The following is a 22624-nucleotide window of genomic DNA, read 5'->3' as shown; positions in this document are numbered from 1 at the left end:
AGTAGCAGAGAAAGTGGAGGCGGATAGTGCGAGCAAAGGCATCGTCGGCAAGGCTGACATTTATTGCCCATCCCTAGTTGCCCTAAGGTGATGGTGGACCACCTTCTTTAATACATCAGTCGTCGGGAAAATGCTGGAATCCATTATTAAGGAAGTGGTAACAGGGCACTTAGAACATCATAATATGATTAGGCAGAATCAACATTGTTTTATGAAAGGGAAATCATGTTTGACAAATTTATTAAGAGTTTTTTGAGGATATAACTAGCAGGGTAGATAAAGGGGAAACCAGTAGATGTAGTACATTTCGATTTTCAAAAGCATTACATAAGGTGCCACATAAAAGGTTGTTACATAAGATAAGGGCTCAAGGGGTTGGGGATAACGTATTAGCATGGATAGAGGATTGGTTAATGGACAGAAAAGAGAGTAGGGATAAATGGGTCATTTTCAGGTTGGCAGGCTGTAACTAGTGGGGTACCGTAAGGATCGGTGCTTGAACTCAGCTGTTTACAATCTACACTAATGACTTAGATGAAGGGACCGAGTGTAATGTACCCAAGTTTGCTGATGATACAAAGCTAGATGGGAAAGTAAGCTGTGAGGAGGACACAAAGGGCCCGATTTTAGCACCCGCTACCGGGTGCGTTCTCGGCGGGGGGGCCCCAAAAATCCCAAAATCCAGGTGCGGGACCGGATTGCGCCTCGATCCCGCCCACTTCCGGGTTCCCCGATGACACGCCGGCGTGCGCGCGCAGCCCCCGCTGGTAGGAATCCCGCAGGCAATTAAAGCCAGCGGGATGCCACTTGAGTGTATTTACTTTGCTTGTTCAGGTCATTAACTGACCTGATTAAGGGACTGTGTGTGATTTTGGATAAACATGGGACTGTTTCACACACTGGGGGAAACACTCCCAGTTGAAATGGACGTGTTGCAGCTGTCAGCCTGTGGCAGCTGCAAAGGTCCATTTGACGGGGGGGGGGGGGGGGGGGGGGGGACCCTCAGCCATTGCAGGGGACCGCTCTGTCACTTGGGACAAAGGTTGGCCTCCACCACCCTCCTCCTGATGGTCGAAGTCACCAACCTGCACACTCACCCCGAGGTCCGGAGATATGCACCTACCTTGCGGACCCCCTCAGATGTACATCTTCCGGATGGGGGCCGCCGTAGCTGCAGTCATGACCTCCTCGGAGGGCGAACAGCATCACCAGCCTCACCATCCACGCCGTCCACCTCTGACACGTGGAGCTCCACAACAGAGTGCTGTGACACATCCACCTGCACAGCAGGAGGGAAGGCTACCGCAGAGAGAGATGTGTCGCAGAGGGCACTACCCTCGCCACACGTTCCACAGACCGAGGCTCAGCCTCCTGGACCTCTGAGCAGCAGTGCACACGGAGGCTCAGAGTCAGTCGACATGTAGTCGTGGACATCTGCAGCCTCTTTCATGCCGAGCTGCTCCTGGCTGGCCCGTGCACCATCTTCCTACCTGTCGCTGTCAAAGTCACCACTGCCCTCCCGAACTTCTGCTCCACAGCCTTCCAGGCTGCAACCGGGGACATCCCCGATGTCTCTCAGTCATCTGCGCAGAAGAGCCCTGCAAATACACCTACACCCACTCTGCAGTGACACACTGGGTGGCATCAGTGGTGGGTCCTCATAGGGATACCCAGGAGTGGGCATTATTGCAAAAACCGGACAGGATTCACGAAGACATGGCAGTAGTGGTGCCAATAGAATGTGTGATGTGAGTTGTTCTTTAATTCAATAGAAGTAACAATCATGACAAACCCTCAAACACCCTTGTGCATCCCCTTCATGCTCACGACACGTTTGCCTTACGCTGCCTACTGCACATATGTGATGCATGCCCTGTGGCTGCAGCACAGGTGGTGGCAGGTTGAGTGAGGCTGGCCGTGAGAGAGATGCACGAGAGGGTGAGTATGGGATAGAGCCATGAGATTGTATGAGGATTGGGTTGCGTGGTAGTGGCGGGGTGAGTACTCGCGAGGTGAGTAGGTGCAGGTAAGATGAGGATGAGGGTTGAGTGGGTATGAGGGGTGATGTGACAGAGTTGTGTTGGCAGTGCCGAAGGAGATGTGGGGTGGGGGCAGTGTTGTGGCAGACGGAGTGTAGGGGAAAGACTACGTGTTCTCACTGTGGCTGACCTACTGAGGTCATTGGAGCGCCTCCTGCACTGTATGCAGGTGGGCGATATGTTGGTGGCGCTGGTGACCCCCTCTGCCACCTCGAGCCAGGCCTTCTTGGTGGCAGAGGCAGGTCGCTTCCTCCCGCCCGCCGGGTGGAAGATCTCTGTCCTCCCCCTCCTCCTCCTCACCCCATCTAATGATACCTGGGGTGAGGCATCATTAAACTGGGAGCAGCCTTCCCCCTGGGCTGCTCCATGCTGTAATTTTTGCTGTTTGTGGCAGCATCTGTCAGTGGAGGACTGCCCCTTTAAATAGAGCGCCTCCAGCTGACAGATCGTACTGCGCATGCACATCCCGCCCGACGCGCAGATCAGCAGTGGGGAACCTGGAGGAGCAGGTAAGTGAATCCAACTAGTGTGTTGCCTGCTACGATCGTGCGGGCAACCCACTAATTTCACCGGGCGCGTTGCCCACCCGCCAAAAACCCACACCCCTGGTAAAATCGGGCCCAAAGAGTCTGCAAAGAGATATAAACAGGTTAATTGAGTGGGCAAGGGGGCAGATGAAGTATAATGTGGGGAAATGTGAGATTATTCATTTTGGTAGGAAGAATAGAAAAACAGAATATCTTTAAATGGTGAGAAACCAGTAAATGTTGGTGTTCAGAGAGACTTCTGTGACCTCGTACAAGAAAGACAAAAAGTTGGTATGCAGGTACAGCAAGCAATTAGGAAGGCAAATGGCACGTTGGCCTTTACTGTAAGGGGGTTGGAGTACAAGAGCAAGGAGGTTTTATTACAAATGTACAGGGCTTTGGTGAGACCTCACCTGGAGTACTGCATACAGTTTTGGTCTCCTTATCTAAGGAAGGATATACTTGCCTTAGAGGCAGTGCAACGAAGGTTCACTAGATTAATTACTGAGATGAGAGCAGTATCCTATGACGAGAGGTTGAGTAGAATGGGCCTATACTCTGGGGTTTAGAAGAATGTGAGGTGATCTCATTGAAGCAGATAAGATTCTGAGGGGGCTTGACAGGGTAGATGCTGAGAGGTTGTTTCCTCTGGCTGGAGTGTCTAGAACTAGGAGGCATAGTCAGAGGATAAGGGGTCAGCCATTTAAGACTGAGATGAAGAGGAATTTCTTCAAGCAGAGGGTTGTGAATCTTTGGAATTCTCGACCCCAGAGGATTGTGGATGCTGAGTCGTTGATTGTATTCAAGGCTGAGATAGTTAGATTTATGGATTCTAGGGGAATCAAGGGATATGGGGATTGGGCAGGAAAGTGGAGTTCAGGTCAATGGTCAGCCATGATCTGATTGAACGGTGGAGCAGGCTCGAGGGACCGTATGGCCTATTCCTGATGTTATGATGTTCTAATTCAATTGAATGATACAACTGTGGCTTGCTAGTCCACTTTAAAGGCCAGCTAAAAGTCAACTGGAGTCACATATAGGCCAGATCGGGTAAGGACGGCAGGGTTTCCTTCCCTAAACGGCATGATAGTGAACCAGTTGGGTTTTTACAACAATCCTACAGCTTCATGATCACTTTTATTGATAACAGCTTTCTACTTCCAGCTTTTCTTAAAAAAAACATGGTGGTCTTCGAATTGATGTTTTCTGGATTATTAGTACGGGCCTCTGGGTTACTAGTCCAGTAATATAACCACTGCACTATCGTACCTGTATAATGATGATTATGTAATTTCTATAATGAACATTATGTTACAAGGGTTCAACAAAAAGAAAAATACTGCAGATGCTAGAAATCTGAAACATAACCAGAAAATGCTGGAAATACTTAACAGGTCAGGCAGCAACTAAAGAGAGAACAGACAAGTTAATCTTTCAGGCACACTTCGTCAGAACTGCTATAAGGGTACCCTTGTTCTACAATGCATCACGGTAATAATCGCATATTTCAGGTGCATTGAGAGCAAATGCACTTAAGTGCCTAAATATCTTTTCCTAGAATACTAAATGTACATTTATTTGTTTAAAAGTATCACTGTAAATTGGTTACCTGTCAAATCTCCTTCAAGAATGTGAGACACCTCTGCAAAATGCCTGTAACTGGTTGAAGCAATGCTGGTTGCCACTGGCAAAATGTCCCCTATATGTGTACACAGAAGTGCAATATATTTTTTAAGCAATGATCCCACTCCTAAAAGCTCTGGGCCTGCAAAAATACAAAAGGGTAGTTATTGCTTAGGTTAGCCAATTTCAAATCATAAACATTAAAACTGAAAGAATAAAAGGCACACTATTTTTGTAAAAGGTAAAACATGAGACTATTAGTAGAATCATAGAAAATTTACGGCACAGGAGGCCGCCTTTTGGCCAATCGTGTCCGCGCCGGCAGAGAAACGAGCCACCCAGCCGAAGCCCATTTCCCGCATTTGGTCCGTAGCCCTGCAGGTCACAGCTCTTCGGGTGCACATCCAGGTATTTTTTTTTTTTTATATAAATGAGTTGAGGGTTTCTGCCTCTACCACCCTCTCAGGCAGTGAGTTCCAGACCCCCACCACCCTCTGGGTGAAAAAATATTTCCTCATTTCCGCTCTAATTCTTCGACCAATCACTTTAAATCTATGCCCCTTGGTTATTAACCCCTCCGCTAAGGGAAATAGGTCCTTCCAATCCACTCTATCTAGGCCCCTCATAATTTTGTACACCTCAATCAAATCACCCCTCAGCCTCCTCTGTTCAGAGGAAAACAATCCCAGCCTAGCCAATCATAGCTAAAATTCTCCAGTCTCCCAATTTTTAAAATATTGATCAAAATAAAACCAGTCACAACAAAGTGATGCCCATCAATTGTAACTATTCAGACATATAATATATCACTCTCCTTGAGCCAACAGGAGAGTTGACGAGACACCACCACCTTCTTTAAACCAAATTGTACTCAGATCATTGCAGCTTCACTGCAGACTCTGCGCCAATTGAAAGTGACTTTCACATCGAATCAACTGACCCGTAAGCTAGATTTGCATTGCATTAGTTGTTCATGAGCTACATTAAAGAAGGTGGTGAAAGCAGTTTATCAGAAATTCACTTACTGTATCCATTGGTCTCATAACTGAAATTTACACCTGGGTAAAGTTTGCTGATCAGCAGACGCTGAAATCGCAGCAACAGATCTAAAGAGGCTGACCTCTCTTGATTGAAGTGCTCATGGTCCAAACAAGAAGAAATGTGGCGAGTGACATCTTTCAACTTAGCTATGCTTTGCGATGCAATGTTTCTTTAAAAGAAAAGATAAACTGCTCAATTATTTTTAAAAGACATTTGTTTTTTTTTCCCCTTGCTACTTCTCAATTGTGTTTTCGCCCTTCCTCTCTAAGACGCTGACTCTTCGCTGGAGTGCTGCACGTCTTCCATTAACTTATTCAAACAGCCACTACTCACGCACAGGGTATTGGCTCCACAGAAAGCACCACAGCTGAGCCCAATCTTGAACACTCCTGATATCCACACAAGAACTTTCAATAGGTACCACTCAATAGTGATCAGGAAAGTGAACTGCACCACTCTTGCTACTACCCCAGCTAAGATCAGATAACTCAACAGAAAGAACAAAATTGGCCTCAGTGTCCCTAGGTTTGGAAAGGGGTAAAACCAGCAGTACCCACTGACCTATGCTGGAAAATGTGCATGTTTGGGCCTGAGCTAAGGATACAATCTGGCTCTGGTGAATTTTCCTCAGGATTCAATAGTCTGCTAACATTCAGCATCAATTATGGGACTGAAAGCCGATAAATCCCCAGAGACGATAATCTGCATCCCAGAGTACTAAAAGAGGTAGCTATGGAAATAGTGGATGCATTAGTTGTCATCTTCCAAAATTATATAGATTATGGAACAGTTCCTGCAAATTGGAGGGTGGTAAATGTAACCCCACTATTTAAAAAAGGAGGGAGAGAGAAAACAGAGAACTGCAGACTGGTTAGCCTAACATCAGTAGTAGGGAAAATGCTGCAGTCTATTATAAAGGATGTGATAACAGGACACTTAGAAAATATCAACGGGATTAGACAAAGTCAACATGGATTTATGAAAGGTAAATCGTGTTTGACAAACCTACTGGAGTTTTTTTTTTGAGGATGTAACTGGTAGAATAGATAAAGAAGAACCAGTGGATGTGGTTTATTTGGATTTTCAGAAGGCCTTTGATAAAGTCCCACATAAGAGGTTCGTGTGCAAAATTGAAGCACATGGGATTGGTGGTAATATACTGGCATGGATTGAAAATTGGTTAGCAGACAGGAAACAGTAGGAATAAATGGGTCTTTTTCGGGGTGGCAGGCAGTGACTAGTGGAGTACCGCAGGGATCAGTGCTTGGACCCCAGCTATTCACAATATATATCAATGATTTGGAGGAGGGAACCAAATGTAATATTTCCAAGTTTGCTGATGACACAAAACTAGGTGGGATCGTGAGTCGTGAGGAGGATGCAAAGAGGCTTCAAGGCGATTTAGACAAGTTGAGTGAGGTGGCAGATACAGTATAATGTGGATAAATGTGAAGTTATCCACTTTGGAAGAGAAAACAGAAAGGCAGAGTATTATTTATGAGAGGGGATCTCATTCAAACATATATAATTCTGACAGGGCTGGATGCAGGGAGGATGTTTCCCCTGGCTGGGAGGGGTCTGTCTCAGGATATGGGGTAGGACATTTAGAACTGAGATGGAGAAATTTCTTCACTCAGAGGGTGGTGAACCTGTGGAATTCTCTACCACAGAAGGCTGTGGAGGCCAAGTCACTGAATATATTTAAGAAGGAGCTTGATAGATTTCTAGACACAAAAGGCATCAAGGGGTATGGGGAGAGAGCGGGAATATGGTATTGAGATAGAGGATCAGCCATGATCATATTGAATGGCGGAGCAGGCTCGAAGGGCCTACTCCTGTTCCTATTTTCCATGTTTTAACCTAAGCTTGCACATGAAGAATAAACACTGGGAGAAGCATTGGAGTACGGTTGGTGGAACCATATTTCAGCTTACATCCGTCTTTTTTAGGAGAGATGGGGAGAAAATTCAAAGAGAGAAACAAAAAGAAAAATAAGTACAACAAAATATTTACTAGTACCTCAATAACTGCTGTACAAGTTGAACGAGGGGTAAGCTTTGTTTCCCAGAAGACTCATATATGCCGGTGTTGATGAGATCCTTATCCAGCGGTGTTCTGCTCCGATGGAGCGTTGAAGCATTGGCTTCCTGTTCATCTATCTCCTTCTCTTTTTGGGCTTCTTTCTTAGCTTCTATGTCCTAGAAAAACAACAGTATTATTCAACGGAGAAGAACACACGCTTTGCCTGTTTGATACCCACTGCTGATCATCCAGATAAACACACTTGTTTGAATCAATGTTTTGTTCGGCTAAAAAAGATAGTTAAACGCGTTACATAAGTGCTCACATTAGAATTTTTTGTTTGAAAATACGGGAATTTGAGCAAGCTATGGTTTCTGGATATTTTTTACACACTTATATTCTTTAACAATTTATCAGGAACCAATGCATGGCACATTAGCACAGCTTCCTACGAGCAATTCTGTATAAGAGTTCCTTACCTTTTTGTTTGGGTATTCTGGGAAAAGTTGGCAGAGTTTTCAAGGAAGGAAAGGAAGGAAGTAATAGATCCCTATATGGTGTTTGCAGTAGCATTCTCACTGAGCCAGAAGGACTTGAACAAATAATCCAGGTTGACAATACAGTACAGTTTTGAAGGAAAGCTGCATTGTTGGAGGTGCTGTCTTTTGGATGAGACATCAAAACAAAACCCCATCTGCCTATTCAGCTACAAATTAATAATCCCATAGCACTATTCGAAGAGGAGCTGGCAAGTCCTCCCGGAATCTTGGCCTAGATCTATCCCTCAAAAATAAGCAAGACAGATTAATTGGTCATTTACCTCATCTGGTTTTTGTGGGATATTGCTGTGCACAAATTGACTGCTGCGTTTACCTATGTAACAATAATGACTACACTTCAAAAATAACTCATTGGCCGTGAAGTGCTTTGAGACATCCTGAGCTTATGAAAGGTGATATTTAAATCCAAGTTGTTTCTTCTTTTTATGTATTACATGTAGTGAGGTTTGAAATTGAACTTTTCACAAAAAAAGATTAGTACTGGCACTTTTATAAGGCACCTTCCTGTGCGAACGCAGAAGATGTAACAACTGCCCTTTCACCTCCTCCCTTCCAACCTTCCAGGGCCCCTAACACTGCTTCCAGGTGAAACAGTGATTTATTTGTACTTCTTTCAATTTAGTATACTGTGTTCACTGCTCACAATGCAGTCTCCTCTACGCTGGGGAGGCCAAATGCAGATTGGATGATCGCTTTGCTGAACATCTCTGCTCAGTCCGCAAGTGTGACCCTGACCTGCCAGTCGCTTGACATTTTAATTCCCTGTCCCACTCTGACTCTGCCCTCGGCCTCTTGCACTGTTCCAATGAAGCTCAACGGAAGATCGAGGAACAGCACCTCATCTTTCGATTATGCACTTTACAACCTTCTGGACTCAACACTGATTTCAATAACTTCAGATCATAACCACTGCTCCCATTTTTTCTGGACTGCAGGTGCTGGTAATGGTTCTGATGTTACCATTTACAGCTCCTCTAGACCCATCTTTTGTTTCTTTACTTGTCCCATTGCCATCCTCCTTGCCTTGCACCATCATCCCTTTTGTCATTTAATCACTCCTGCCCTCCACCCTATCAGAGACCTTTTCTTTTGTTCTTTCCTCCCCTCCCCCCCACTTTTCCCTGGCTCTGTATGTGATTAAAAACTGTTTAATCTTCAACTTCTTCCGGTTCTGAAAGGTCATCGATCTGAAACATTAACTCGGTTTCTTTTTCCACAGATGTTTGCAACCATCTTCAGCCAGAAGTGCCGAGTGGATGATCCATCTCGGCCTCCTTCCGATATCCCCACCATCACAGAAGCCAGTCTTCAGCCAATTCAATTCACTCCACGTGATATCAAGAAACGGCTGAGTGCACTGGATACAGCAAAGGCTATGAGCCCCGACAACATCCCGGCTGTAAAGCTGAAGGCTTGTGCTCCAGAACTAACTGCGCCTCTAGCCAAGCTGTTCCAGTACAGCTACAACACTGGCATCTACCCGACAATGTAGAAAATTGCCCAGGTACGTCCTGTCCACAAGAAGCAGGACAATTCCAATCCGGCCAGTTAACGCCCCATCAGTCTACTCTCAATCATCAGCAATGTGATGGATGGTGTCGTTGACAGTGCTATCAAGCGGCACTTACTCACCAATACTCAGTTTGGGTTCTGCCAGGACCACTCGGCTCCAGACCTCAATACAGCTTTGGTCCAAACGTGGACAAAAGAGCTGAATTCCAGAGGTGAGGTGAGAGTGACTGCCCTTGACAACAAGGCAGCATTTGACCGAGTGTGGTACAAAGGAGCCCTAGTAAAATTGAAGTCAATGGGAATCGGGGAAAACTCTCCAGTGGCTGGAGTCATACCTAGCACAAAGGAAGATGGTAGTGGTTATTGGAGGCCAATCATCTCAGCCCCAGGACATTGTTGCAGGAGTTCCTCAGGGCAGTGTCCTAGGCCCAACCATCTTCAGCTGCTTCACCTTTCCTCCATCATAACGTCAGAAATGGGGATGTTCGCTGATGGTTGCACAGCGTTCGGTTCCATTCGCAACCCCTCAGATAATGAAGCAGTCCGTGCCCGCATGCAGCAAGACCTGCTTAGGCTAAGAAGTGGCAAGTAACATTTGCGCCAGACAAAGCAGCCCGCTTGATTGGCACCCCATCCACCACCAGGCAATGACCATCTCCAACAAGAGAGTGTCTAACCACCTCCCCTTGACATTCAACAGCATTACTATCACCGAATCCCCCACCGTCAACATCCTGGGGGTCACCATTGACCAGAAACTTAACTGGACCAGCCATATAAATACTGTGGCTACTAGAACAGGTCAGAGGCTGGGTATTCTGCGGCGAGTGACTCACCTCCTGACTCCCCAAAGCCTTTCCACCATCTACAAGGCACAAGTTAGGAGTGTGATGGAATACTCTCCACTTGCCTGGATGAGAGCAGCTCCAACAACACGCAAGAAGCTCGACACCATCCAGGACAAAGCAGCCTGCTTGATTGGCACCCCATCCACCACCCTAAACATTCACTTCCTTCACCACTAGTGTACTGTGGCTGCAGTGTGGCTACAGGATGCACTGCCGCAACTCGCCAAGGCTTCTTCAACAGCACCTCCCAAACCTGTGACCTCTACCACCTAGAAGGACAAGGGCAGCAGGCACATGGGAACACCACCACCTGCATGTTCTCCTCCAAGTCACACAACATCCTGACTTGGAAATATTTCACCGTTCCTTCATCGTTGCTGGGTCAAAATCCTGGAACTCCCTTCCTAACAGCACTGTGGGAGAACCTTCACCACACGGACTGCAGTGGTTCAAGGCGGCGGCTCACCACCACCTTCTCAAGGGCAATTAGGGATGGGCAATAAATGTTGGCCTTGCCAGCGACGCCCACATTCTATGAACGAATAAAAAAAATGCTGCCTGACTTGAGAATTTGCAGCACTCTTTTTATTTTAGATTAGTACTGTTTATCCTTATTTCGTTACATCCAAGTAAAAGTAAATTATAATTAAGGACTGATGTTAAACAAAACAAATGGGGGGGGGGAGGTGGCATTATTGATTAAGGAGAATATTGCAGTGCTGGAGAGAGAGGATGCGCTGGAGGGGTCAAGGACAGAATCAATTTGGTTCGAGTTAAGAAACAGTAGAGGTTCCATTACACCACTGGGTGTATTCTATAGGCCCCAAGTAGGGGGAAGGAGATAGATGGGCAAATTTGCAGGGAAATTAGAGAGGTGCAAAAGCCATAGAATAGTGATAACAGGGGACTTCAACTATCCTAGTATCGACTGGAATAGTGATAATAAGGGGCAAAGAGGAGAAGGAATTTTTGAAGTGTGTTCAAGAGAACTTTGTTCACCAGTACTTTTCCAACCGAATGAGGAAGGAGGCATTGCTGGATTTGATTCTGGGGAATGAGGCGGGTCAAGTGGAGCAAGTGTCAGTGGAGGAACATTTAGGGAACAGTGATCATAGTATCATAAGGCTCAGAATAGCCATTGAAAAGGACATGGACCGCTCTAAAGTAAAAATACTCAATTGGAGGAAGGCCAATTTCAGTGGGATGAGAACAGATTTGGCCCAGGTAAATTGTAATCAAAGATTGGCAGGCAAGACTGCAATTGAACAGTGGGCGGCCTTTAGGAAGAGATGGTTCAGGTACAATCTAGGTACATTCCCATGAGAGAGAAAGGTTGGGCAAGTAAAGCCAGAGTTCCCTGGATGACAAAAGAGATAATGAGCAAGATGAAGCAGAAAAAAGGGGCATTTGACAGATATCAGGTTGATAACACAAGTGAGAACCAGACAGAATATAGAAAGTTCAGAGGGGAAAAGAAAGAGTATGAGAATAGAGTGGTGGCAAACACAAAAAGGAATCCAAAAGTCTTCTATAGGCATGTAAAGGAGGAGGAGTAGGGCCGATCAGGGACCAAAAAGGAGATCTACTCATGGAGGCAGAGGGCATGGCCGAGGTACTAAATAAGTACTTTGTATCTGTCTTTACCAAGGAAGAAGATGCTGCCAGAGTGTCAGTAAAGAAGATGGAGTTGAGATATTGGTTGGGCTAATAATTGATAAAAAGGAGGTACTAGAAAGGCTAACTGTATTTAAAGTAGATAAGTTACCTGGTCTGGATGGGATGCATCCTAGGTTGCTGAGGGACGTAAGGGTGGAAATTGTAGAGATACTGGCCATAATCTTCTAAACATCCTTAGATACGGGGGTGGTGCCAAAGGACTGGAGAACTGCAAATGTTATACCCTTGTTCAAAAAAGGGTGTAAGGATAAACCCAGCAACTACAAGCCAGTCAATTTAACCTCGGTGATGGGGAAATTTTTAGAAGCGATTATCTGGGACAGAATTAGCAGTCACTTGGACAAGTGTGATTAGGGAAAGCCAGCATGGGTTTAAGGCAAATCATGTTTAACTAACTTGATTGAGTTTTTTGATGAGGTAACAGAGGGGGTCAGAGGGCAATGCAGTTGATGTGGTGTATACGGACTTTCAAAAGGCGTTTGATAAAGTGCTGCATAATAGGATTGTCATCAAGATTGAAGCCCGTGGAATAAAGGGGACAGTAGCAGCATAGATACACAATTGGCTGAGTAACAGGAAGCAGAGAGTATTGATGAACGGTTGTTTTTCGGATTGGAGGGAGGTGTACAGTTGTGTTCCCCAGGGGTTGGTACTAGGACCGCTGCTTTTCTTGATATATACTAATGACTTGGACTTGGACGTACGGGTCACATTTTCCAAATTTGCAGATGACACAAAACTTGCAAGTGTAGTGAACAGTGAGGAGGGACAGTGATAGACTTAAAGAGGATATAGTCAGGCTGGTGGAATGGGTGGGCACATGGCAGATGAAATCTAACCCAGAAAAATGCAAAGTGATACATTTTGGTAGGAAGAATGAGGAGAGGCAATATAAACTAGAGGGCACAATTCTAAAACGGGTACAGGAAGAGAGAGATCTGGGGGCATATGTGCACAAATCATTAAAAGTGGCAGGGCAAGTTGAGAAAGCAGTTAAAAAAGCATACAGGATTCTGGGCTTTATAAATAGAGGCACAGAGTACAAAAGTAAGGAAGTCACGATGAAATTTTATAAAACACTGGTTCGACCACAACTGGAGTATTGTGTCCAGTTCTGGGCACTGCACTTTAGGAAAGATGTGAAGGCCTTAGAGAGGGTACAGAAAAGATTTACTAGAATGATTCCGGAGATGTGGGACTTCAGTTACAGACTGGAGAAGCTGAGGTTGTTCTCCTTGGAACAGAGAAGGTCGAGGGGAGATTTGTTAGAGGTAATCAAAATCATGAAGGGTCTAGACAGAGTAGATAGAAAGAAACTGTTCCCATTGGCGGAAGGGTCAATAACCATAGGACATAGATTTAAGGTGATTGGCAAAAGAACCAAAGGTGACATGAGGAAAAACTTTTTTTACGCAGCGAGTGGTTAGGATCTGGAATGCACTCACGGGGGGATGATAGAGGCAGATTCAGTCATAGCCTTCAAAAGGGAACTGGGTAAGTACTTGAAAGGAAAAAATTTGCAGGGCTACGGGGATAGGGCGGGGGAGTGGGACCAGCTGGATTGCTCTTGCATAGAGCGGGCACGGACTCGATGGGCTGAATGGCCTCCTTCCGTGCTGTAACCTTCCTACGATTTTAAAACATTTCTGCAGCACTATAATTTAGACAGGCCTGCTGGAGTAACCACACCTAGGAAAAGAATAGAAATATAACTGGAAGAAAAATAGAATCTAAGGAAAGGGGCACCCAGGAAAGAAAGACAGATTAAAAAGAGATAAAAAAGTGATGTAGGTCTAAAGAAAGCTTTCGCAAAGCAGAGCTGTACGGCAAAATTGGACAGTGAATGAAGTGGTCCTGAAGAAATGAACTATAACCTCTTTAGACCACAATTGTTATGGAGCAAAATGATGTAATGATTAAAAGATCATTTACCAATTCTACTGTTTGATTAAGCTAAATCAGTTTAGAACCAGTTCCATGACAGTCTTTCACATGCAAAATCAAAAAGGTCTCTTATCCTGTGGAATGTCAGCCACGAAATGATTAAAAGCTGCCTGAATACTGAAGTACTCTGAATTAAATGATTTCTTCTTTACCTGGATTTCAGCTGTAATTGCAGCATTTAGTGCTGACTCCAAGCCACCATCTGCCATCAGACTGCTCACCAAAAGGTCAATCATAAATCGACGACCCGGACTTACATTCATTTCATTCCCTGAAACTTAATTTCCAATAAAAATAAAAATGAGATTAACTCTGAATATACACAAAAATGTAATAGGTTTAAATTGAAGTATTTGCACAGTGGACTTGATGGAGCAGTGGGTTAGATACTGGCCTTTCACACATCCAACCTGGGTTCAAATCCAGCCCGAAGAGTAAGTCCCATCAGGGTTATGTGGGAAGTAAAAACCCTGCCCCTAATTTGATACTAATTGACAACCTCACTCAGAGAAGCCACAGGGGTGCTCTTCTCAAATTGGGACTGAGGTATATTGTTGGGGCAAAATAGATGAGAGCTTCACTGTACGTCAGAGCATGCTTTAACTGACCTGGGACCTATTGCTAGGGAATGGGACACTTTCCATTTTTAGCACCAACATCCCTCACAATAAAGTTTCACAGCCTTACCTGCATTAGGTAGCAATGCCGAAAGAGCTCTGGCTCTTTCTTCTGCTGTAGGGAGCAGCACAGACCAGCCACTCTGCAACACAGCCTGTGCAGATGATTGCACTGTATTGAGAACCCCAGCGTTGCTGGCAAGAGTCACCACAGTCTGTTTCAAGCTATTCAGCAGAACACTGCCTATGCCCAAACCAAGGCATTCTGGGTCAACTTGATGGCTAATAGCAGCATGAAGCTAGAATTTAAAAAAAAACATTAAAAATCAAGAATCAGAACTGCATTATATCTTTAGTCTATTTCTCTCAGGTTCCCTCTCCCCTACATAAAAGGCAGGCAAAATGTAATTAATTTTTAAAATGCTAATGCGGGTCAGTTCATTTGCCTGGTATACAAACAAAGACAATACGTAGTTGAACATAAGAAATAGGAGCAGGAGTAGGCCAATCGGCCCCTCGAGCCTGCTCCGCCATTCAATAAGATCGTGGCTGATCTGATCCTAACCTCAAATCTAAATTCATGTCCAATTTCCTGCCCGCTCCCCGTAACCCCAATTCCCTTTACTTCTAGGAAACTGTCTATTTCTGTTTTAAATTTATTTAATGATGTAGCTTCCACAGCTTCCTGGGGCAGCAAATTCCACAGACCTACTACCCTCTGAGTGAAGAAGTTTCACCTCATCTCAGTTTTGAAAGAGCAGCCCCTTATTCTAAGATTATGCCCCCTCGTTCGAGTTTCACCCATCCTTGGGAGCATCCTTACCGCATCCACCCGATCAAGCCCCTTCACAATCTTATATGTTTCAATAAGATCGCCTCTCATGCTTCTGAACTCCAATGAGTAGAGTCCCAATCTACTCAACCTCTCCTCATATGTCCGCCCCCTCATCCCCGGGATTAACTGAGTGAACCTTCTTTGTACTGCCTCGAGAGCAAGTATGTCTTTTCTTAAGTATGGACACCAAAACTGTATGCAGTATTCCAGGTGTGGTCTTACCAATACCTTATATAACTGCAGCAATACCTCCCTGTTTTTATAATCTATCCCCCGAGCAATAAAAGCCAACATTCCGTTGGCCTTCTTGATCACCTGCTGCACCTGCATACTCACTTTTTGATTATCTTGCACTAGGACACCCAGATCCCTTTGTACTGCAGTACTTTCCAGTTTCTCGCCATTAAGATAATAACTTGCTCTCTGATTTTTCCTGCCAAAGTGCATAACCTCACATTTTCCAATATTGTATCGCATCTGCCAAATCTCCGCCCACTCACCCAGCCTGTCTATATCCCCTTGTAGGTTTCTTATGTCCTCCTCACTCTCTACTTTCCCTCCCATCTTTGTATCATCTGCAAACTTTGATATGTTGCACTCGGTCCCCTCCTCCAAATCGTTAATATAGATTGTAAAGAGTTGGGGACCCAGCACCGACCCCTGCGGAACACCACTGGCTACTGGTTGCCAGTCCGAGAATGAACCATTTATCCCAACTCTCTGCTTCCTGTTAGATAACCAATCCTCCACCCATGCCAGAATATTACCCCCAATCCAGTGATTCTTTATCTTGAGCAATAATCTTTTATGTGGCACCTTGTCGAATGCCTTCTGGAAGTCTAAATACACTACGTCCACTGGTTCCCCTTTATCCACCCTATACATTATGTCCTCAAAGAACTCAAGCAAATTTGTCAGACATGACTTCCCCTTCGTAAAGCCATGCTGACTTTGTCCTATTAAATTATGTTTATCCAAATGTTCCGCTACTGTCTCCTTAATAATAGACTCCAAAATTTTACCCACCACAGATGTTAGGCTAACTGGTCTATAATTTCCAGCCTTCTGCCTACTACCCTTTTTAAATAAGGGTGTTACATTAGCAGTTTTCCAATCTGCCGGGACCTTTGCCGAGTCCAAAGAATTTTGGAAAATGATTACCAAAGCATCCACAATCCCGACTGCCACTTCCCTCAAGACCCTAGGATGTAAGCCATCAGGTCCAGGGGATTTATCCGCCTTGAGACCCATTAATTTACTGAGTACCAATTCCTTAGTGATTTTAATCGTATTTAGCTCCTCCCCCCCCAGAGCCCCTGTTTGTCCAGTGTTGGGATATTCTTAGTGTCCTCTACCGTAAAGACTGAAACAAAATATTGTTCAGCATTTTTGCCATCTCCATGTTTCCCACCATTAATTTCCCGGTCTCATCCTCTAAGGGACCTACGTTTGCCTTAGCCACCCTTTTTCTTTTTATATAACTATAGAAACTCTTGCTATCTGTTTTTATATTTTTTGCTAATTTATTTTCATAATCTATCTTCCCTTTCTTAATCAATCCTTTCGTTACTTTTTGCTGTCTTTTGAAGACTTCCCAATCTTCTATCCTCCCACTAAGTTTGGCTACCTTATATGTCCTTGTTTTTAGTCGGATACTATCCTTAATTTCTTTACTGAGCCACGGATGGCTGTCATTTCTTTTACACCCTTTTTTCCTCAGTGGAATATATATTTTTTGAAAGTTGTAAAATAACTCCTTAAATGAACACCACTGCTCGTGTACCCTCTTACCCTTCAATCTATTTTCCCAGTCCACTTTAATCAATTCTGCCCTCATACCATCATAGTCTCCTTTATTCAAGCTCAGTAAGCTTGTTTGAGAACCAACCTTCTCACCCTCTAATTGGATATGGAATGTAACCATGCTTTGGTCACTCATTCCAAGGGGATCGTTAACTAGGACATTATTAATTAATCCTGGCTCATTACACAGGACCAGGTCCAAGGTTGCTTGCCCCCTTGTAGGATCACTTACATACTGCTCAAGAAATCCATCCCTAATACACTCAATAAACTCTTCCTCAAGGCTGCACTGCCCAATTTGATTTGTCCAGTTAATATGATCGTTAAAATCCCCCATAATTATAGCTGTTCCCTTATGACATGCCCCGACTATTTACTGATTAATACTTCTTCCAGCAGAGTTGCAACTATTAGGAGGCCTATATACTACGCCCACGAGTGTTTTTTTCCCCTGATTATTCCTTATCTCTACCCAAACTGTTTCATTATCCTGATCCTTTGTCCCAATATCATTTCTCTGTATTACAGTGATTCCTTCCTTTATTAACATAGCCACCCCACCTCCCCTTCCTTCCTGCCTGTCCTTCCTGATTGTTAAATACCCTGGCATATTTAATTCCCAGTCGTTGAGAAGAACTAAAATCACAGTGAGTCAAGCAATTCCAGAGAGAAAAAAAAAATCACATTTTGCAGTTGAATTCAACTCCTCAGAGTAATTTCTGTTTTAAGGAGCTACCATTATCACTAATAAAAAGTTAAAACATGGTGAATTGAAACACACAGCTCTTAATTTAGGTGCAAACATCCCATTACCTGAAGCCTCAGTAGATTGAGCGTTGCCACGGCCATACATTCTTTCTCCTGTGGTGGAGGCCAGTCCGAACTACCATCCATTCCTTCACTTACTTGCCGCAAAAGCAAATCCAGTTGCTCAAATGTCATCTGGCAAACATCCACAACAAAGGGCACACGAAGGCCAATTGACCATTCTGAACACGAGGACCAAGCAAAACTCTAAAAGCAACAGAAAGTAATTTTACATACAAAGCCAAATTACGCAGCTCTACTGCTGTTAGTTTACTGATACGTTACCTGGAATTCATTTGAAAATTTAACCCATTCTTGGCTACTCAGTTTGTCCAAATGAGTAGCTGAGTCATGCAGACCAGGAAGGTCCCAGGTTTCATCCCCTGATAAGGGTGCTGCAAGTGGTTTCATCATCCCTAAGCTAAAGAGAGTTAAACAAAACAAAAAATGCCGATGCTCCTGATATTTGGCACCTAGAGAAGTGAGAGTGTGCACATCAGCCGAGGCTCAGGTATGATTCTCTCTGTTGTCAAATAACATACCGACATTCACCAAGAATGACTGACACAAGAATAATGGCCACGTGGACTAAGTCTGGGAAAGCAACTGCACCCATCTAACTGTAATTTGTCAAAACCATAAAAGAGAAAGAAGTTGGCAAGAGAAAAAACAATTAACTTAGTTCTATGATTTTTAGATTTATTTTCAAAAATCTCGCACTGTCTGCCATAACAAAGACTGACTTGGAAATCCTAATAAAATCAATTCAAAATAGGCAAGTGGACAGAATAATGGCAGATGAAATTTAATGCAGACAAACAAGTGCTTCGTCATGCTGACAGGAAGGGAAAGTGTCACTTTCACAAACCTCCCACACATGAGGTTGGTGAATGAAGTTAGAGCACGTGGAATTGGGGGTAATATACTGGCAAGGATTGAGAATTGGTTAACGGACAGAAAATAGAGAGAGTAGGAATAAACGGGTCTTTTTCAGGTTGGCAGACTGTGACTAGTGGGGTGCCACAGGGATCGGTGCTTGGGCCCCAGGTAGTCACAATCTATATCAATGATTTGGATGAGGGGACCAAATGTAATATTTCCAAGTTTGCTGATGATACAAAACTAGGTGGGAATGAGAGTTGTGAGGAGGATGCAAAGAGGCTTCAAGGGGATATAGACAGGATAAGTGAGTGGGCAAGAACATGGCAGATGGAATATAACATGGAAAAACGTGAAGTTATCCACTTTGGTAGGAAAAACAGAAATGCAGAGTATTTTTTTTTAAATGGAGAGAGATTGGGAAATGTTGATGTTCAAAGGAACCTGGGTGTCCTTGTACATGAGTCACTGAAAGCTAACATGCAGGTGCAGCAAGCAATTAGGAAGGCAAATGGTATGTCGGCCTTTATTTCAAGAGGATTTGAGTACAGGAGTAAAGATGTCTTACTGCAATTATATAGGGCCTTGGTGAGACCGCACCTGTGTACAATTTTGGTCTCCTTATGTAAGGAAGGATATACTTGCCATAGAGGGAGTGCAATGAAGGTTCACCAGACTGATTCCTGGGATGGCGGGATTATCGTATGAGGAGAGATTGAGTAGGCTATGCTTGTATTCTCTAGAGTTTAGAAGAATAAGAGGTGTTCTCATTGAAACATACAAAATTCTTACTGGGTAGATGCAGGGAGGATGTTTCCCCTGGCTGGGGAGTCTAGAACCAGGGGTCACAATCTCAGAATAAGGGGTGGGCCATTTAGGACTGAGACGAGGAGAAATTTCCTTACTCAGAGGATGGTGAATCTTTGGAATTCTCTACCCCAGAGGGCTGTGGAGGCTCAGTCACTGAGTACATTCAAAACAGAGATCGATAGATTTCTAGATATTAAAGGCACCAAGGGATATGGGGATTTGCAGGAAAATGGCATTGAGGTAGAAGATCAGCCATGATCTTGTTGAATGGCAGAGCAGGCTTGAGGGGCCGGATGGCCTACTCCTGCTCCTATTTCCTATGTTCTTATGTAAAGTGCTCAACGTATGTACTCTATGAATAAAATAGCTACAGATGAAATTGAAAGAAAACCAAGGGACTTAGTCGACTCAACATTTAACATGTCCAAACAATAGAATCATAGAAAGGTTGCAGTACGGAAGGAGGCCATTCGGCCCAGCGAGTCTGCACCTGCTCTATGTGGAGCATCAATCAACAAAGCCAATAAAATGTTGAACCACATAACCAAAACTAGAAAATAAATTCGAGGAAGTCATAATCAAACCGTACAATGATCTCATCAGACCACGCCTTGAGTACTAAGTCCACTTCTGGTCGCCGCAACAAAAGGGAGACATTCGAGCACTGGAGAGAGTGCAAAGAAACACAAAGCTGATTCCTAGTGCCAAAGGTCTGAGTTATGAGGAAAGACTGTAGATACTTGGGCTTTACAGCTTGCAAAGGAGGTGTCGGAGAGGTGATCTTAGAGAGACACAGATGATAGTGTCAGGAGTGAAAAAGGTAAATCCAATTACAATGGTAGGACAAGGGGACACAGGTCGAAACTAGTAAAAGGTAAATTTAGGGCCAATATCAGGAAGCTATGCTTCACACAAAGATTGATCAACACATGGAATGGATTTCCAGATAGTGTAGTGGAAGCAAAAACTCTGGAATCATTTATGAAACAATTACATGCTGCAATAGACTTGAGAATCTTTCTGAATGAGTGAATTATGATGGGCCAAATGGCCTTCCTTATTCGTAATTATCTCGTGATAAGGGAACAAGTTGAAGACCCAATCTGTAAACCACACTGCAAACCTTCATGGGGAAGGTTTATTTAAGGAATATTTTTAAAATTGGGGGCATGTGTGACATTGTTATTTTTCATTTAAGTCATTCTTAAGGATTCTCAAGCCTGTCAACTCAAATTAAATATATTCATCTCTGTGAAACCATGTGAAAATACTTCAACTTCATTAACAGCTAACTGAAAGGAAGCTTTTATTCTGTTTTTACATAGCATGTACAGCACAGAAACAGGCCATTCGACCCAACAGGTCCATGCCGATATTTATGCTCCACATAAGCCTCCTCCCTCCCTATTTCATTTAATCCTATCAGCATATCTTCTATTCCTTTCTCCCTCATGTGTTTATGTAGCTTCCCCGTAAATGCATCTATGCTAGTCGCCTCAACCACTCCTTGTGGTAACGAGTTCCACGTTCTAAACACTCTGGGTAAAGAAGTTTCTTCTGAATTCCCTATTGGATTTATAAGTGATTATCTTATATTTACAGCCCACATTTCTGGTCTCCCCCACAAATGGGAACATCTTCTCCACCCTTTCATAATCTTAAAGATCTCTATCAGGTCACTCCTCAGTCTTCTCTTTTCTGGAGAAAAGAGCCCAGCTTGCTCAATCTTTCCTGATAGGGATAACCTCTCAGTTCTGGTAACATCCTAGTAAATCTTTTTTGCACCTTCTCCAGTGCCTCTATGTCCTTTTTATAATATGGAGACCAGAACTGTTCACTAAACTCCAAGTGTGATCTAACCAAGGTTCTATACAAGTTTAACATAACTGCTCTGCTTTTCGATTCAACCCCATAGAAATGAACTCCAGTACTTGATTTGCTTTTTTAAAAAATGGCCTTATTAACCTGTGACGCTACTTTTAGTGATTGGTGTATCTGTACCCCCAGATCCCTCTGCTCCTCAACCCCATTTAGACTCTTATTTTCCAAGCAGCATGTGGCCCCCTTATTCTTCCTACCAAATTGTAATACCTCACACTTACCTGTATTGAAATTCATTTGCCAATTACACACCCATTCTGCAAGTTTACTAATGTCTTCCTGTATTTTGTCGCAGTCCTCCTCGGTATTAACTGTATCCCCCAATTTGGTGTCGTCTGCAAATTTTGAAATTGTACTTCCGATTCCAGAGTCCAAATCGTTTATGTAAATGGTGAACAACATTGGTGCCAGCACAGATCCTTGTGGAACACCATTTCCCACCTTTTGCTAGTCTGAGTAAGTGCCTTTAACCCCTACTCTCTGTTTTGTAGCCAGCTTGCTACCCATTCTGCTACTTGTCCCCTGACTCCACATGCTCTGACCTTGGTCATGAGTCTACTATGCGGTACCTTATCGAAGTTCTTTTGAAAATCCAAATATATTACATCTACTGCATTACCTTAGTCTACCCTTTCTGTTACCTCTTCAAAGAATTCGATAAAGTTGGTCAAACATGACCTTGCCTGTTGAAATCCGTGATGACTATTCTTTATTATATTTTCGGTTTCTAGATGTTTTTCTATTACACCTTTGAGTATGGATTCCATTATCTCCCCTACCACCGACATTAAGCTAATTCGTCTACGGTTCCCAGTTTGTCTATGTAGGAATCAACCCCAAACACAAGTAGTGATAAAGAAACTCCTTATACCAAAAGGCCATCAGTATATGAGTTTCAATATTAACATGTAAATATCAGAATTATTCAGTAGGAAAACAAAACTACGAATATAGATAAAACATTGCAAGTATGTTGTGTCAGTAACTAAAAGTTTGCTGGAAAAAAAAAGGTGCCAAGATGGAAAGACCGCATGCAAGGATTGAAAAAAAAGGGTACATAGCACTGGTACAACTACACATTGTACTGTGCTCAATTTTGGTTGCCATACTACAGAAAGAATCTCCAGGCATTAGAAAAGGGCAACCAAACTGATAGCTGAAATGGCCGAAGTCAGGTATGAGAAGAGGTTGAAGAGACT

The 22624-nt window shown here is 43.8% G+C and overlaps 1 protein-coding gene across 7 annotated transcripts in view; it reads right to left on the bottom strand.

Annotated features, from left to right (window-relative positions):
* Window positions 1–22624, bottom strand: part of herc2 (HECT and RLD domain containing E3 ubiquitin protein ligase 2) — a 186992-nt gene that overhangs the window by 105484 nt on the left and 58884 nt on the right. For all 7 annotated transcript variants that reach the window (XM_067985782.1, XM_067985783.1, XM_067985786.1 and 4 more), the window contains 6 exons: window positions 17862–18062; window positions 14481–14709; window positions 13946–14070; window positions 7250–7428; window positions 5215–5399; window positions 4176–4331 (listed from right to left, as the gene is read on the bottom strand). In XM_067985782.1, coding sequence (XP_067841883.1) covers window positions 4176–4331; window positions 5215–5399; window positions 7250–7428; window positions 13946–14070; window positions 14481–14709; window positions 17862–18062 — 1075 coding nt within the window. The remainder of the gene's footprint in view (window positions 1–4175; window positions 4332–5214; window positions 5400–7249; window positions 7429–13945; window positions 14071–14480; window positions 14710–17861; window positions 18063–22624) is intronic.

The sequence above is a fragment of the Heptranchias perlo genome, chromosome 6 (assembly GCF_035084215.1).
Source record: "Heptranchias perlo isolate sHepPer1 chromosome 6, sHepPer1.hap1, whole genome shotgun sequence".
Taxonomy (NCBI): domain Eukaryota; kingdom Metazoa; phylum Chordata; class Chondrichthyes; order Hexanchiformes; family Hexanchidae; genus Heptranchias; species Heptranchias perlo.
The sequence above is the reverse complement of the archived record's forward strand: the minus strand, read 5'-3'. Positions and strand labels throughout refer to the sequence as shown.